This window comes from Carettochelys insculpta, chromosome 1 (genome assembly GCF_033958435.1).
Source record: "Carettochelys insculpta isolate YL-2023 chromosome 1, ASM3395843v1, whole genome shotgun sequence".
NCBI classification, from domain to species: domain Eukaryota; kingdom Metazoa; phylum Chordata; order Testudines; family Carettochelyidae; genus Carettochelys; species Carettochelys insculpta.
Window position 1 is genome coordinate 287,343,205 of NC_134137.1, and position 18,004 is coordinate 287,361,208.

Here is an 18,004-nt window from a genome sequence, read left to right on the forward strand (position 1 = left end):
TAGATATAATTAACACCTCTAGCCATTGCTTTATAAACTGTTTTATGGGCTGAGAACTGTACTCATGTCATAAGCAAAGATTTAGTGTGTTAGCCACACACACGCATTCTTGTTTTTATTTCAAATTGTGAATGAGAATTGTTGCTAGGTAGTAAAAATGTGGTCCAAATGTATTGCCCTTTAATTTAATCAATTAACTACCCTATGTTTTTATCCTAGGGTGGGATAAAAAGGAAGGGACAGCTATACTTTCCTTCGTATTTTGAATACTCCAGTAAAGGTTTTGCTCATTTTTGCTTACAAGTTAAATAATCCTAACAAACAGTTGTCATGTATACATTTCTGCAGGCCTTTAACAAGCTGCATGCTTCTCTGGGACTATGTGCCTTTCCATTTTTCTTTTTGCATTGCCACTAATCTTTTGAGTTAAGATAGTCATTTATCTGTTGGTTTTGGTCGAACAGTCACTATGAGCAGTGGAGCTTCCAAACTTCTATATTTCTTAGTTGTTTTTAAAGCAATCCACTTTGACACAGGTGGCAATTTGTGGTTCACTCTTTGTATCAGTATCTTTTGTTAGACCTGACATACTCACTGTACCTGACATACTCTAGTCAGAATCTGTATCTAAAAGGGGTCAAGTAAGATATTGAAAAATAACTCACTGGTCATTCATATTCTCGTGTGATGTATGTACAAGGTGTTTACAAAGAGTTATGAATATGGACTAGAATTTGTTCTTAAAATGAGTTTGGCAAGCAAAGCATAAGCACAGCTTGCCTTGGACAAACAAATATGTTTTTCTGAGATGCCTGGTCTTCTGGCAAGAAAGGTGCATTTATATAAAAAGTGAATAAAGCCATCAACCTTGTGAGTAGGAGGGAGATTCTCTTGCAGGTGTCAGGTAATCAAGGGAGAAGAAATCATATCAACTTGATTGTGAGATTGCTGTAGTATAAAAATGAATCAAGTAAGGTCTGTAACGAAAACCAATAACACATTGGTGTGTCATATCTTTGTAAAATGCTTGTGTTAACACTGTAGGAAGAATTATAAATACTCACTGATATTATGCTAGAAAATTTGTGGCCAAACAAAAGGAGAAACAGATTTTCTCCTAGATAGGAGGGAAGAGCTGCAGTAATATCTGGTTTTAAGGAACACCTCAGAAAAAAGACCACCTGTCAAAAATGATTACTAACAGAGGCTACCAATCACTGGTGTCTGGTGTTCAAACCTCTGAAGAGAGATCATCTTTCACAAGGGACTGCCTTTGGTAACTCTCATGAGTGGTGGATTTTACATTATCTACCCGTCTCCAATGAAATTAAGGGAAATGTGGCCAAAACAATGGAAGTGCTGTTTACATAGCAGGTGAGTTCTGTGGGAACTGAATATGTTGCAGAAACCAGCTGAGCCAAAGATCTTTCATTTAGGAAGACAAGGGAAACCACCATATGTACATAAGTAGGAGGTTCTAACAGAGGAAGTTGACCATTGCTGGAAGGAAAGAGATGGGTAAGAAATCTAGCTTGAACCAAGGCTGTAGCTTGTTGAGGTAAGTCTTAGTTCTGGTCAACACTAAAAATCAGGGTGACCCAGCTATATATCTGAAAAATCCACACCCTGAGTGAAGCAATTAAGCCGACCTAAACCACAACATAGACAGCACTTAGTGAATGGAAGAATTCTTCCACTGACCTAGTTTACAGCTCCGGGAGGTGGATTATCTACACCGGCATTTCCCAAAGTGTGGTCCACAGCCCAGCACCAGTCCATGGGGAAAAAAAATACCAGCCCTTAGAAAACATACAGATTTTTCCTATGTATTGTTATTATTGTGAATAAATAATAAGCAATGAAAATTTATTCAGTTTTCATTTTTTTATTTGCATTTATATTTTTGGGCCACAAAAAAGGTACTGGAAAAAAATGGGTCCTAATTACATAAAGTTTGGGAAACCCTCATCTATACCAGTGAGAGAACCATTCCCATCAGCTTTGGAACTGCAGCTGTTCTGCTGTAAAATTTTAGCTGTTGAAAGTCCTTAGTCACTAGAAAGCATATTTTACTTTTATTTGCTTGTAACCATTTTTGTCTTTAATTCTTGTACTTGAACTCAGGAGAAGACTGGATACTTCAGGGTAGATGCTTTTGGGGAACTTTGGGGTTTGGTGGGTATATTGGTATCATCCTAAAAAGTAATCAAAGCTGATGAAGACAAGGGTGGGGCTGTTGTATTGCAGGCAGGCTGCTAAGGTCAGAGCGCTGAACCAGAGCCGCCCAGCACGCAGACACTCATGGTGTTGCGTGCTTATTGGCTGGCTGTTGGTGTCTAGGGTCTGAGCTGCAGTAGCAGGCCATGTAAGACACTCCTCTTTACACATCAGGAAATGACACAATTTTTTACTGATCTGAATTGCCACCCCCTTCCCCCCCAATCATGACATCCACTATGATGTTTTTAAAGGCAAATTATCAAGGTAAAGAATGAGCTGATGAAACATGTGTAAACTAAGAATTCTTGATCTTCCAAAAGCATGATTCATTTATTCCCACTTCAGACAAATTTTGTGAAGCAGGCAGAAGATTCAAGGAGCAGCTTTCAGACCCTTCTTTACTTATAGACACCCTTTGTAGTCTTTAGTTCTTTCTATCTCTCCTTTTTCAGACTGGATTCCCTGTAAGCCTGAGCCACTGTACCACCCAACAGGCCTGGAGCTCGAGCCGCTGTACCAAGACCCCAGAGAAGGCACAGTAGTTTATTTAGCAGATGAAGGTGGGCATTGCTTTGTGAAATGTTATTACAAGGTGCCTGTAATTTTGGTACACATTTTGACTGACTGTGTTTCTTTTATTTTTATGGGCCTGATTCATAGCCAATTTAAATCAATAGGAATCTCTCTCATCATTTTAATGTGTTTTTGCATAAGTGTTTCTATTTGAAGATACAGGATGAAATTAGAGCTCTTGCCTCATTCGTGGATTCTGTTTATGTTATTCACAGGGACACAGTTTAGTCACAGAGATCAGGGACGGCATGGATTCTGTGACTTTACTAGATTTCCATGACTTTGGTTTAAGGGGTTGGAGATGGAAGGTTCGACGTTCTGAACCTTTTGACTTTGGCCAGAGCTTGGTTTGTGTGCCCCTCTCGGAGCTGCAGCAGAATCCATGGTTGTTGTCTTCTAGCCTGTGGGTTCATTGAAGGCTGTGAACACCCTTCAGCCCACCTGCACTTTTGACCAAAGCTGGGTCTATATACCACCTTCCATGTCCTGCTGCTGTGACCAGAGCTGGTGCTGTGCTCCCACCCCTCGTAACTTTGGCTGGGGCCAGAGCCAATGCTGTGACTTCATGATTAGGGCCCTGCCAAATTTATGGTTCACTTCGGTCAATTTCATGGTTATGGGGTCTTAAAAATTACCGGTTTCATGATTTCAGATTTTTATATCTGAAATTTCATGATGTTGCAACTGTGGGGATGCTGCTCCAAAAAGGAATTGTAGGGAGTCTCAAAGCTGTTGTAGGAGGGTTGTAGTCTTGCCATACTCACTTTGGTGTTGCCTGCAGAGAACCCAGTTCTGAAGGCAGCAGCTAGGGAGTCTGTTGCAGCTGGAAGAGCTTCCCAGAGGTGAAAGTATGGCCCCAAAAAGGCTTCTAACTGCTAGTCAGACTCAGGGTGAGTGATGGCTTAACACACAGGCCATGGGAATCTGTACCCAGGGGACATAATAACTTAAAAAGTGGGTCCCCCAGCCCTGGCAGGAAACATGAGGTGGAAGCCCCAAGCCCCAGCAGGTGCTATGGGGGCTAAAGCCCCAAGTTTAGGTGCCCTGAATCTCAGTAGCAGCCATGGAAGCTGAAGCTCTGAACCTGGGCATCCCAAGTCCCAGCTGGAAACAAAAAGGGTGGGGAGTGAGGGGAAAGCCAGGAGCTCAGTCAGGAGCTGTGATGGAAAAATGCTCCTGGGGTCTAACGCCCCCTGAGCTCAAACAGGATGCACATGGGATGAAAGTTCTGAGTCCCAACTGCTGTCCAGGTGCCCCTCTGATCAGGAAGGGGTCACCAGCAAATCTTAAGGTGACCTCCAGAACCCAGGCAAGAGCCATGGGGAGGGTGAAGAGGAGGCGAGGGCAGCAGCAGCAACCCCAAAGTCCAGGTGTCCTGTGCCAGAGCAGGAACAGGGGACAGATGAGGTGGGAGGGCTGGCAGCAAATCAGAGCTCAGGCATCCTGAGTTTGAGCAGGAGCCTTAGTAGGGAGGGAACAGAAGCCCTGAGTGCCCAGAGCCCCAGCAGGACTTGCATGGCAGTGGGGAGGGAGGGCAGCAATCCCAGAGCTGGAATCCCAAGCCCAGGCAGGTATTACACAGGGAGAAGCGCCTTGAGCTGGACAGCAGCTGCAGGCACTGAAGCTGTGGAGAACGGCAAGCCCAAGCCCCTGGTGTAGCCTGGGGTTACCCCAACCCTGCAGGAGCTGCAGGTGGTATGGGGTGGACAGAGAAGTCCAGAGTCAGAGTCACAGCAGAAGTTACAGGTGACAGAAGCAATCCCAGGCTGGGTGCCTGTGGAGGTGAGTCTTATCTTCCTCCAATAACAGCTGAGTCTGGGGAAGAGAAGTCCTGTCCCTCTCCAACCCAGCTGATTTCTGGGAAATTGTATTTCATGGGGCAAGACTAATTTTCATGGTCCATGACATGGTTTTCACAGCTGTGAAATTGGTAGGGCCCTAATTCCTAATATTTGAGCATAAAGAGTGTGTGCACATTCACAAATTATTTTCTTCTATAATTACAGGGATAAAATTGGAGGTATTTTGTGTACAATTCTCTTCAAGTTAAACAGAATCAGGTTGGGTGACTACTACATATTTCTAAGGGGAAGACTATTTGGTGCTAGTAGTGGTAATTTTGATTCATTTGGTGGTACTCTGTTTTCTGAGTCTCTCCTGAACCACAGTGTATGTATAACATACAAAACATGTTATAAGGAGTGTATGGCTCTTGTGGATAAGATGTTAAATACCCCCTGGTGCTTTTCACAAGAGGTGAGATTTTAACTGTGTTGTCCTGGCAAAATACCAAGTTGGATCATTACATTCTGTTTAATTAAAATTCCACCTACAGTTTGGATATCGTACTGATCATTTCCTGCTACACTGACCTAGTGTTCTGTGTGCTGTCAGCTGAGTACTGCTTTTCACTTTGGACAGAGCTGTGGTTGAGCAGTGACTGAAGTGATATTTATTTTTTATTTTGTATATCAGTCTATGTCTGTGATTTGCTTTGGTATGACAGGCTGTGTTTAAAATCAAGTCTTTATCATGATTAATGGATTTTTGTGCATAGCTTCCAGTAACAATCATAGAAGTTGGAGGAAAGTGTAATAAAAATGTTGAGTGTGTATAGTACTTTCCATCAAGGGAAATCTCAAGATGCTTTATATAGTATAGGAATCACTTAATTTGGACTCCAGGTCTGAATAATTCAGCATGTGCTTTACATTAAGGTCAGTGAGGATTAAGCACATGTTTGTGTGCTTCACTGAATCAGGATCTTAGAATTTTGAAATAAATCTTGACTGCATATGATAATTATTCTTTTGTCACAAACAGGGGAACCAGAGAACAAGTAGTGAAATGGGTTAACGCAGGGGTTTAAACATAGCAAAGTGTAGGTCAGATTTAATAGAGAAATTGTTTCATGTACGTCACCCCTTCAAGTCATGACAGCTTAGACGATTTCCTTTCTAATTCATGATTTTACAACATCCCTGTGGTAACTACAGCAATTGCATACATACAACATAATTAATCTGATTTAGCAGCTGCAATAAAGGCAGCAAATTAAAATTACGTGAAAGTATGTTCTCCCCTGGGTGATCACAGTTTGGTGTATTAATGTTTTAGTTTGTCACATGTAAATAAGATAAATTTAATACAGAGGCTATAATTAAAAACTGAGCTTTACAGTAATAGCAACAAATACTAACTGTATACATTTTCAAACCGTAATGGTGATGTTTCTGCCATGTGTCAAGTTGAAGGTCATTGGCAGGAGTGGCTAAAACTTTGCACAGCCCCTTTGAAAATTTCTTCTAGATATGTGCTGAAAATTAGGTTTTTAGTTCTTGTGAAAGGTTTTGGGCACTGCTGAAAATCATTCACAACTGAACACTATGTATATTCTGCTCCTTTCACTAGGTGATGAGGAATCCTGTTTTGTGTATTCTCGAGTAGGGGGTAGCTACCCTTCGCCGTTGAAGCAGGTCATCCCTCAAGACTGGGACAACACTTTGATCTTTGAGGCACGTTTTGAGAGTGGGAATCTACAAAAGGTGGTCAAAGTGTAGGTTTGTGATCTTTTCCTCATCAACGAGGTAATGTAGGCAACAGCTGCAGTCAAATAAACCTTTGTAAGTGGTGCTATGCGTGTTGCTGGGGCCTGCATTCAGAGTTACATGAATAGAATAAGCCCCAAGAATATTTTCATATGGACTTCGAATGGAACAGTCTCATAATGGTTCCATGGCATTATATAGTCTCTATATATAGTCTATGGGTGAAATTCACTTCTGTACAAATGGACTGGGCAAGGACTATGTACCACTGGTGTTGAGGTGAAGCTTCAAAATGGTGATATAGACTCTCTGCACAGCTATACATTTCACCCTATGTGCACAAACACACACACTTTCACACTTTTATAAGAGATGACAATTTTTTAAATGAGCCTTGGATCGGTCTCACATTTTAATTATTTTAATTAAGCTGTACAGGAATGTGGTGTTATAGTACTGAAGCATTCCATGTACTCTGATATCCTGACTGCACACACTTGCATGTGGATAATTGTAAAGTGCTTCATCGCGATGTTGAAGGAATTCCTTCCTCATCCTGTAGTCACTGGCGTGATTTGAGTTTGTAATTAATTTTTTGTGGTAACCAGTGTTAAATATGTTTGTCTTCTTTCCACACACCAGTAGTGAATTCGAGTACCAGCTGACACTGCGCACTGACCTCTACACAAATAGACACACCCAATGGTATTACTTCCGAGTCACCAACACTCAGGCAGGTATGCCTTACCGTTTCACCATTGTCAACTTCACCAAGCCCAGCAGCCTGTATAACCATGGTATGCGTCCATTGTTGTACTCAGAGGTGGATGCAAAGATCCGTCGAGTTGGCTGGCAAAGGACAGGAGATGAAATTAAGTATTACAAAAATAACCTTGGCCAAGATGGACGTCAGTATTTCTCACTCACATGGACGTTCCAGTTCCCACATGATCGAGACACCTGCTACTTTGCCCATTGCTATCCATACACCTATTCCAACCTTCATGACTACCTGGCAGCCATCTCTAGAGATCCAGTAAGGTCAAAGTTTTGCAAGATCCGCGTCTTGTGCCATTCCCTAGCAAGGAACATAGTGTATGTTTTAACCATAACCAGTCCCTCTGAAAGTGGCAAGGAGATAAAGCGTAAGGCAGCTGTGATTTTGACTGCTAGAGTGCACCCCGGAGAAACAAACAGCTCATGGATAATGAAGGGCTTTCTGGATTATATTCTGGGCAACTCACGCGATGCTCAATTACTCCGGGACACTTTTGTGTTCAAGATGGTACCGATGTTGAATCCAGATGGCGTGATTGTGGGAAATTACCGCTGCTCTTTAGCAGGTCAAGACTTAAATCGTAATTACACATCAGACCTGAAGGAATCTTTTCCTCCTGTTTGGTACACTCGGAACATGATCAAAAGGTAACATCATCTTTTCCCTCTTCAGAACAAAAAGCCCCTTTGTATTCTTAATGTCTGTTATTTAGTAGAACCACTGTTTGTGCTATATTGGCCTCATATTTATTGCATCTCATCTCACATTTAACCCATTCAATTTGTATTGTTTGCTAAAATTATAAAAGGCTTGGGATTTCACTGCAGTTACCAGTGTTTTTCTTGTGTCGTACAGCACCCTGTAATATAGCTTTAATACAAGGAATAGAGATGAGAGCTTGGGTAACAAAGGAGAATTTTTTCAGGAAACTTTCAGCCCCAAAACGGAAAGGGAAGTTTTGTGCATAGTCGTCCTTCTCACTGCCACTCATTAAGATTTACAGATTAAGTCCTCAGTTTTGCTTCATTGTAATCAGTGGCAAAATGTCTGCCAGCTTCATTGGTGCAGGGCAGTTCCCTAAAGTAGGTCAAGTTCAGAGTGGATCCTGACCTTGTATCTGATTAGTAATCCTGTCATGTCTACTATATGTTTCAGTTTAAATGGGTTTAATGTATAATCCTCCACTTCCTTATGCAGTGCAGACATCTAGTGGTGGGATAATACGTTTAACTGTATACGCATGCGGGGTTCTTCCAATACCTCTAACTTTGAAAGGACTTTCCCAGCACTGGTAAATCTAATAATCTACTGTCATTTACAGTATTCTCTGATTCTCTGGTATAGGTTTGCTCATAAGCATTTTCCTTTTGTGCCTTGCCATTCTTCAAGCAAGAATTGTTCTAACTGACCATTTTTCCCTTAGGAAAATATTCCAAGAACTTCAAGTTCCAGCACTGATTCTTCCACTTATTTTCTTTCTGATCAAATACTGAGCTTTTCAGGAGTTTTTGATGATGGCAGGAAAGAACTTCAGAGTCTTCTAGAGAACAAAATTCACTCTTCTCCCATGGGAAATACTTACATAGTTTTGAGAGAACACAAAAGTTTTATGATCTAGGGACGCAAGCTAGGCTTTTGCAAACTTATTAGCAGAAAAAGCCCACTTTTCACCCTGCGTCTCAGTTTTATATATAAAGGCAACCAGTACAGTAAAATATAAAAATAAATACGTTTAGAAAAATGTGCTGAAATGCCCTAAATAGCCAAACTCACATTTAGCACATTATCAACTAAAAAATGATACTTTTTTCACCTTTCTTTCTTGATCCATGATGAATTGCCAGCTCCTGCTCAGAGTAATGATCTGACATGAAAGATTTCAACGATACCACATTAAGCTCATGAACTAGCTTTAAAGTGTTAAATTGCAGGGATTTTTTTTCTTAAACTTGTGCAGTTTTGCAATTTTTAAAATATATAGATAAAATACAGTGTATTCCAAAACTTGCAATATTGCAAAAAATGGATAGTTGAAACCGATACCTCTTTTGCCCTGAATGGAGAAAGGGCTACCTGCTGCACGGGTCTGTGCTATGTGTTTGTGGCTTGTTATAAATCTCAAGATTGTATCACATGTAGGATGTGACAAAACAAGGAACATGAAAGTAGCATTTTGATGCAGTGCCTTACAATACTAAAAATTATTTTACTATTCACCTAAAGTGGCAGAAGATTATTCCTTTACCTGGGTGTTGATAAAACTGGGGGGGAAATTTTGCAGGGTAAGTGTATTTGCGAAGGGAAATGTGGAGAAAGAAGAGAATACCCACATAGTAATTGTTGAGGAAGGAAAGATCAAGGAAATGAGATCCAAAAAGGAATGCAGTTCTGTTATTCACATTTAAAATAATTACTCCCAGCTTTTTGCATTCATGAAGGGTGATTGATCCGTGATACCTGTTTTGATAAAATGAATGTGAAGTTCTGATGCATAGCTTTGGATCTTGTTGTTACTAATCCATGGCACACTCTTTGGGTTTGATCCTGCAAGGTGCTGAGCTATTAAGTGCATGCTTAATTTTAGGCATATGAGTAATCTTGTTGAAATCAATGGGATTCCTCGTTGTCTTAAACTCTTAAGCCTATGCCAACTTTATTCCAATGAATATTGCTGCAATCTATCAGCCCTGGCTGCGTCATTAAAAAAACATTTAAACTAAAATAGTGTTTCCCCTCTTGTTGTAGAGTGATGGAGGAGCGTGACGTTCTCCTGTATTGTGATATTCATGGTCATAGCGGAAAAGAGAATGTCTTCATGTATGGTTGTGATGGTGGGGAGCAAGCAGAGATGCCATGTTTGCACCACCGTATTTTTCCTCTCATTATGAGCAAGAACTGCCCTGATAAGGTAAGCAAGTCACTAACATGAAATTGTCCTTTACTACCCTACATGGAATCTGTGTTAGCCAGTAAGATTTGCTAACATGTCAGTAAAGTTGGAAACAAGCTTGTTTATAAAGGGGTTAAGTATTCCATAAGTGTGCTCTTATTGATCAAGTGGCTTCTCTTTGGCTAAAACACACAACAAATCCATTTTCTAAACCAATCAAATTCTACAATAGCACAACACATCAACTCTCATATTAGTATTTTCAGTACTGTAGTATTTGAGTCCAATTCTGTTGTCTTCGGAAACCAATGACAAGGTGATCCAGAGCTCTGTGTGGTACATTCATGATAGAGGAGCTATTCAGACTTTTACCAGCCATGCATCTTACATGGTATTAAAAACAGAAATGGAGGGTTTTGGGTTGTTCTAGAACTCTAGTGCTAGTTCAACAATTGAAGAAGACTCCTTTGGGGATAGTATGACCAGCAATATTAAAAGATGTTACATGTGTAACATTAACAAGTCCTTTGTTAAAATAAAACAAACTCCTATAATCAAAGAGGGGCTTTCATCCCATCCACCACTCTGTTGTGACTAGATATTGAAAGACTATTACAGGGGTCAGCAGCACGTGGGACACATTCCAAAAGTGGCACACGAGCCGATTTTCATCAGCATGCGAGGTGGGAGCTTAGCTCCACCCTTTTCCCCCCATGCAGCTGCGAACGAGCTCAAACCCTGTGGATTAACAAAAGACAAGCTAATACTACCAAGCACCACCTAAACAGTAAAGCTCTGCATCTTTATTTATTTATTAATGAATCTGTTGTAAATAGGACTATAATTAACTTTTAAAAAGTATCACTGGCCCCTGGACTGTACATAGAGGTCTAAAGGGGAAATTTTGGCACTCCTCAGAAAGGTTGCTGATCCTTAGACTATTGTGTACCAAGTATGGTGAATTGCCTATCCAGTAAAGGGTGGAAGAAAGATGGAGTGAACCTTTCACTATTTTCCTAATTAGGAAGCTTGAAAGTTTTATACACTGGTGATGTTAAGATAAAACTGTGTCATCTTCATCACTACTGTAGTGGGAAAGGATGCTCCTTACAATACAGGAAGCTGACCCTACATCTCTCCCTTAAGTTTTCATTCCCAGACTGCAATTTCAAAGTGCATAAAAGCAAAGAAGGAACAGGTCGAGTAGTGATGTGGAAGATGGGCATCTGCAACAGCTATACTTTGGAAGCCACTTTTTGTGGATCTAAGATAGGTAAGACCTTTCTACTTGGGAGAGATTGTAGGGAATCATCAGTCTGTTTTGAACGTGTGTTTTTACAGATGCAGTAGGGATCTACCATGGTTTTAGCTACTATAGTCCTCAAATAATCCTGCTTAACAGAGGTAAATATTATATTGTGTGAATATGGAGTGAGCATTTTAACACCGAGTATGCATAAGTTAAATTTCAGTCCAGTGTTATTACAGACATGTACTGGAAACCAACACAAGATAAATTAGTTGGCCTGCCACCAAATTAAATGGACTTACCAGAAATAGATGTAGTAGAAACAGTTGCACAAATGAGAGAAGGGAATACTTACTGAGAATACTTGGTGAGAGGTTAGGAGAAATGTTATTAGATCCAAGCTAGTTTTGTTTAAAGTAATGTCATATAAAAGTCCGTCCCTCTGACACACAACAGGGACAATGTCTACACTGGCAACACATGGATTTAGAATTTTCCATAGTTGGTACTCAATCAGTAGAAGTGATAGGGAAGTGTTAGTGTAAATATGCCTGCACCTTTCTTACTGCTGTCTGAACAACCACTTTCCCACTGGTGCAACAATGTTGGAAGTACCAGGACCAAGTTTCCTTATTGTAAAAAAAGCCATAGTAGTTACAAAGGAGGGTGTTTTTTTGCCCAGAGAATGAAGGAAATCATACACAGACCAAGATAGTGTACTGACCAGACACATTGCTTTGTCAAGTCCAGAATGTTGGATATTATTCACTGATTATTATCCCAGAACTTTTGGGTGGCTGACCTAGGTTTTTGATCATTTTCTAGAAAGAAAACAGCAAAAATGTAGCAATGTAAAGACTAAAAAAATAATTTATTTGGTGATGAGCTTTCATGAGACATACCCACTTCTTCAGATGAATTTAATTTCCAATACAGGCTGACATTTATAAGTACAGAGGACCAAAAAAAAATTGCAATAAAAACTGACCAATGAAGTAGGATTGAAGGAAGGGATTGGGAAGGAACAATCAGTTTCACACATACAGAATGGGCAGAGACTGTCTAGGATCAACCACAGCAGAAAGGGATCTAGGGATTATAGCAGACCACAAGCTAAATATGACTCAACAGTGTGATGCTGTTGCAAAAAAAGCAAACATGATTCTGGGATGCATTAACAGGTGTGTTGTGAACAAGACACGAGAAGTCAATCTTCCGCTCTACTCTGCGCTGGTTAGGCCTCAGCTGGAATATTGTGTCCAGTTCTGGGCACCTCAGTTCAAAAAAGATGTGGAGAAACTGGAGAGGGTCCAGAAAAGAGCGACAAGAATGATTAAAGGTCTAGAGAATGTGACCTATGAAAAAAGGTTGAAAGAATTGGGCTTGTTTAGTTTGGAAAAGAGAAGATTGAGGGGAGACATGATAGTGTTTTTCAGGTATCTAAAAAGGAGTCATAAGGAGGAAGGAGAAAACTTGTTCTTCTTGGCCTCTGAGGATAGAACAAGAGGCAATGGACTTAAACTGCAGCAAGGGAGGTTTAGGTTGGACATTAGGAAAAAGTTCCTAACTGTCAGGGTGGTCAAACAGTGGAATAAATTGCCAACGGAGGTTGTGGAATCTCCATCGCTGGAGATATTTAAGAACAGGTTAGATAGATGTCTATCAGGGATGGTTTAGATACTACTTGGTCTTGCCATTGGGGAAGGGGGCTGGACTCAATGGCCTCTCGAGGTCCCTTCCAGTCCTAGTGTTCTATGATCCTATGATTCTCTGATATGAACTGCCTCACATATTACAAGGACTGCTTCCCTTACTTTGATGCTCATAATTATCTCAGACAGGACAATTAACATCCCCCCACTTCTCACCCCCTTTCTTCAATCCTATTTGATTTTTTTTATTGCCCTTTTTTTTTTTTGTCCTCTGTACTTATAAATGTCAGTCTGTATTGGAAATGAAATTGATCTGAAGAAGTGGATCTGGCCCACGAAAGCTCATCACCAAATAAATAATTTTGTTAGTCTTTAAAGTTCTACATTTCTGGTGCTTTGTTTTGTTGGTGTACAGACTAACATGGCTACCTCTCTGTTTCTAGAAAGAGTAACTGTATTAAGTTTAAGTTGTGGTTGCATGACTTTTCTCTCTTATTTTTTATTTGCTGTGCTAAATCAATTGTGCTCTTTTTGAGGTCATTTGTTTTATCGACTGCCAATGGGGATAATTACTATGAACCACCCCCAAAAGAAATAAATGAACCTCTGACCTCTGAGAGAGGTGGGGGGGACACCGGGAAGCACCAGCTTCATTTGATCAAAGGCTTGAGGACCAACTGATGCATTCCAAGAAGTTTTGCTCATACCCTGGCTTCCATCAGATTGGCACACAGGAAGAAAACCACAATGCCATAATCAAATCATTTGAGTGATTGTACTGAGATGGTAAAACTGTTCCAAAATGTATTAGAAAAACCAGCAGCCTTCAGCAATGACTTTGAGGGAAATGGCTTTCGGGGGTTATATTATTGTGGGGGCAGCAACTATAAACTAGATTTTTCCAGGTTTAAAGCAAAGAAATTTTAACTTCCTTTTTACCACCATGTGGAAAATATCACTGCAGGGGGTTGAGCAGGACAATTGGGTCTTCATTTGAGAGTGTTCCTGGTGCTGTTTCAGGGAATAGACGAGGTACTCACTTCAACACAGAAGACCTAGAGTCAATAGGATACCATTTCTGTGATGCCCTCTTGGATTACTGTGATCCAAACAAGCGTAAGGTAAGAAAAGCCATTCTGAAAGCTATTGGAATAAAAATATGTCTGTCATTAAATGAAGCCCCTCTGTAAGGTCATCATGGCAAACTCCACATTGGTTTTGATAAGTCCCTTTCAATAAGTCACTGGACTTCACTATTAACTGAGTATGTGTTCTTCCCTAGTATAATCTGTATCTGAAAGAATTAGAGGAAATGCTGAAACAGCAACCTAAGACAAACTCGGAGAATCTTAATTGTGACTCTGATGCCTCTGTCACAGATGCCATCTTAGACAAAGATTCCAGGTAAATCAAAACTATTAAGATATTGAGATTTATTCCTCTTTGTTTTGCACTTTGGTAAAGAGCACTACAGTAGGCATTAGAATATCAATAATTTAATATTGAAATTATTGAAAGGTTATTATATGTGAATCTCTTTTTGACTCTTTAATGGTCAATTGGCTGTGGATAGAACCCCTTCATCTGCTCAGCTTGGCCCAGTTTTACAAAAGAAAGGTAGTCTCTAAGGCTACGTCTGCTCAGCAGCATTATTTCAAAGTAATCCATTCCAGAATAGCTATTCCTAAATAGCTTATTTCAAAACAACACAGCTACACACAAGAATGCATTTTGAAATAGCATGTCCAGACACATAGGCTGTGGCCACACTTGGCCAAAACTTTGAATGGCCATGCTAATGGCCAAATCAAAGAATACTAATGAGGTGCTGAAATGAGTATTCAGTGACTCATTAGCATTAGCACGCTTCCAGCCATGACACTTCAAAAGCTCCGCTTTTGAACGTGCGTGGCTTGGCACAGCTACACAGGCATCCTTTTTGAAAGGACCCTGCACATTTGAAAATCCCCTCTAAGGGGAAATCCTCAGATGAGAGGAATAGGGGGATTTCGAAATGTGCGGAGTCCTTTCGAAAAGTACCCCCATATAGCCACGCTGAGCTGCATGCATTCAAAGGCAGTGCTTTCGAAGTGCCGTGGCCGGAAGCATGCTAATGCTAATGTGGCGCTGAATATTCAGTTCAACACCTCATTCGTGTTCTTCGATTTGGCCATTAGCATGACTATTTCATATATATAAATTATATCGGAAAGACAGAACAGGTCGTGCGGGATATAAATTATATCGGAAAGACAGAACAGGTCGTGCGGGTGGCGGAGTGGTACTATATGTGAAGGATAATATAGAATCAAATGAAGTAAAAATCCTAAAGGAATCAAAATGTTCCATAGAATCATTATGGATAACAATTCATTCCTCTAATATGAATATGGCATTAGGAATATATTACCGACCACCTAACCAGGACAGTGATAGTGATGCTGAAATGTTAAGGGAGATTAGAGAGGCTATCAAAATAAAAAACACAGTAATAATAGGAGATTTCAATTATCCCCATATTGATTGGGTGCATGTCACCTCAGGACGGGATTCAGAGATTAAATTTCTTGATGCCTTAAATGACTGCTTCTTGGAGCAGCTAGTACAGGAACCCACAAGGGGAGAGTCGATTCTCGATCTAGTCTTGACTGGAACGCAGGATCTGGTCCAAGAGGTAACTGTTACTGGACCGCTTGGAAATAGTGACCACAATATAATAACTTTTAATATTCCTGTGTTGGGAAGAACACCGCAGCGGTCAAACACTCTGGCATTTAATTTCAAAAAGGGGAATTACACTAAAATGAGGAAGCTAGTTAAACAGAAACTAAAAGGTAGAGTAATTAAACTAAAATCCCTGGAAGCTGCATGGAAACTGTTTAAAGACACCATACTAGAGGCCCAACTTAAATGTATACCCCAAATAAAAAAACACAGTAAGAGACCTAACAAAGAACCACCATGGCTAAACAGCCATGTTAAAAAGGCAGTGAGAGAGAAAAGGGCAGCTTTTAAAAAGTGGAAGTCAAATCCTAGTGAGGAAAATAGAAAGGAACATAAACACTCCCAAATTAACTGTCATAATGTAGTAAGAAAAGCCAAAAAAGAGTTTGAGGAACAGCTAGCCAAAAATTCAAAAAACAATAGTAAAATGTTTTTTAAATACATTAGAAGCAGGAAGCCTGCTAAAAAAGCAGTGGGGCCCTTGGATGATAAAGATATAAAAGGAGCGATCAAGGAAGACAGTGCCATTGCGGAGCGATTAAATGATTTCTTTGCTTCAGTCTTCACGGCTGAAGATGTTACAGAGGTTCCTAAATCTGAGCCAGCCTTTTTAGGCGACAAATCTGAGGAACTCACTCAGATTGAAGTGACATTAGAGGAGGTTTTGGAATTAATTAATAAGCTGAATAGTAACAAGTCTCCAGGACCAGATGGCATTCACCCAAGGGTTCTGAAAGAACTCAAATGTGAAATTGCGGAGTTATTAACAGTGGTTTGTAACCTATCCTTTAAATCCACTTTGGTACCAAATGACTGGAAGACGGCCAATATAACACCGATATTTAAAAAAGGCTCTAGAGGAGATCCTGGCAATTATAGACCGATAAGTTTAACATCAGTACCAGGTAAATTAGTAGAAACACTAGTAAAGAGTAAAATTGCAAGGCACATAGAAGAGCACGAATTGTTGGGCAAAAGTCAGCATGGTTTCTGCAGAGGGAAGTCGTGTCTGTCTAATCTATTAGAATTCTTTGAAGGGGTTAATAAACATGCGGACAAGGGGCACCCAGTGGACATAATATACCTAGATTTCCAGAAAGCCTTTGACACGGTCCCACACCAAAGGCTTTTATGTAAATTAGGTGGTCATGGGATAGAAGGAAAGGTCCTTTCATGGATCGGGAATTGGTTAAAAGACAGAAAACAAAGGGTGGGAATTAATGGTAAATTTTCACAATGGAGGGGGGTAACTAGTGGTGTTCCCCAGGGCTCAGTCCTGGGACCGATCCTGTTCAACTTGTTCATCAATGATCTAGAAAATGAGGTAAGCAGTGAGGTGGCAAAGTTTGCAGATGACACCAAGTTGTTCAGGACAGTCAAAAGCAAAAGGGATTGTGAAGAACTACAAAAAGATCTCAGCAAACTGAGTGATTGGGCAGCAAAATGGCAAATGAAATTTAATGTGGGTAAGTGTAAGGTAATGCATGTTGGAAAAAATAACCCAAATTACACGTACTACATGATGGGGTCAAATTTAGCTACGACAGATCAGGAAAGGGATCTTGGAGTTATAGTGGATAGTTCTCTGAAGACATCCACGCAGTGTGCAGCGGCAGTTAGTAAGGCAAATAGGATGTTAGGAATTATTAAAAAAGGGATCGATAATAAGACAAAAGATATCATACTTCCCCTATATAAAACTATGGTACGCCCACATCTCGAGTACTGCGTGCAGATGTGGTCTCCTCACCTCAAAAAAGATATATTGGCATTAGAAAAGGTTCAGAAAAGGGCGACTAAGATGATTAGGGGCTTGGAAAGGGTCCCATATGGGGAGAGGCTAGAGAGACTGGGACTTTTCAGTTTGGAAAAGAGGCGATTGAGGGGCGATATGATAGAGGTATATAAAATCATGAATGGTGTGGAGAAAGTGAATATAGAAAAATTATTTACCTTTTCCCATAATACAAGAACTAGGGGACACCAAATGAAATTGATGGGTAGTGGGTTCAAAACTAATAAAAGGAAATTTTTCTTCACACAGCGCACAGTCAACCTGTGGAACTCCTTGCCCGAGGCGGCTGTGAAGGCCAGGACTCTATTAGGGTTTAAAAAAGAGCTTGATAAATTTTTGCAGGTCAGGTCCATAAATGGCTATTAGCCAGGGATAAAGTATGGTGCCCTAGCCTTCATAACAAGGGCAGGAGATGGATGGCAGGAGATAAATCACTTGTCTTCTGTTCTCCTTCTCTGGGGCGCCTGGCATTGGCCACCGTCGGCAGATGGGATGCTGGGCTTGATGGACCTTTGGTCTGACCCAGTATGGCCATTCTTATGTTCTTATGTTCTTATTTCGAAGTTTGGCCAAGT

The 18,004-nt window shown here is 40.5% G+C and overlaps 1 protein-coding gene across 1 annotated transcript in view; it reads left to right on the forward strand.

The window, feature by feature from the left end:
* The window catches only part of AGBL3 (AGBL carboxypeptidase 3), a 46,432-nt gene that overhangs the window by 6,716 nt on the left and 21,712 nt on the right, over nucleotides 1-18,004 (forward strand). The window contains exons 4-10 of the mRNA XM_074983966.1: nucleotides 2,673-2,780; nucleotides 6,205-6,349; nucleotides 6,984-7,766; nucleotides 9,865-10,027; nucleotides 11,156-11,282; nucleotides 13,931-14,031; nucleotides 14,193-14,314. Coding sequence (XP_074840067.1) covers nucleotides 2,673-2,780; nucleotides 6,205-6,349; nucleotides 6,984-7,766; nucleotides 9,865-10,027; nucleotides 11,156-11,282; nucleotides 13,931-14,031; nucleotides 14,193-14,314 — 1,549 coding nt within the window. The remainder of the gene's footprint in view (nucleotides 1-2,672; nucleotides 2,781-6,204; nucleotides 6,350-6,983; nucleotides 7,767-9,864; nucleotides 10,028-11,155; nucleotides 11,283-13,930; nucleotides 14,032-14,192; nucleotides 14,315-18,004) is intronic.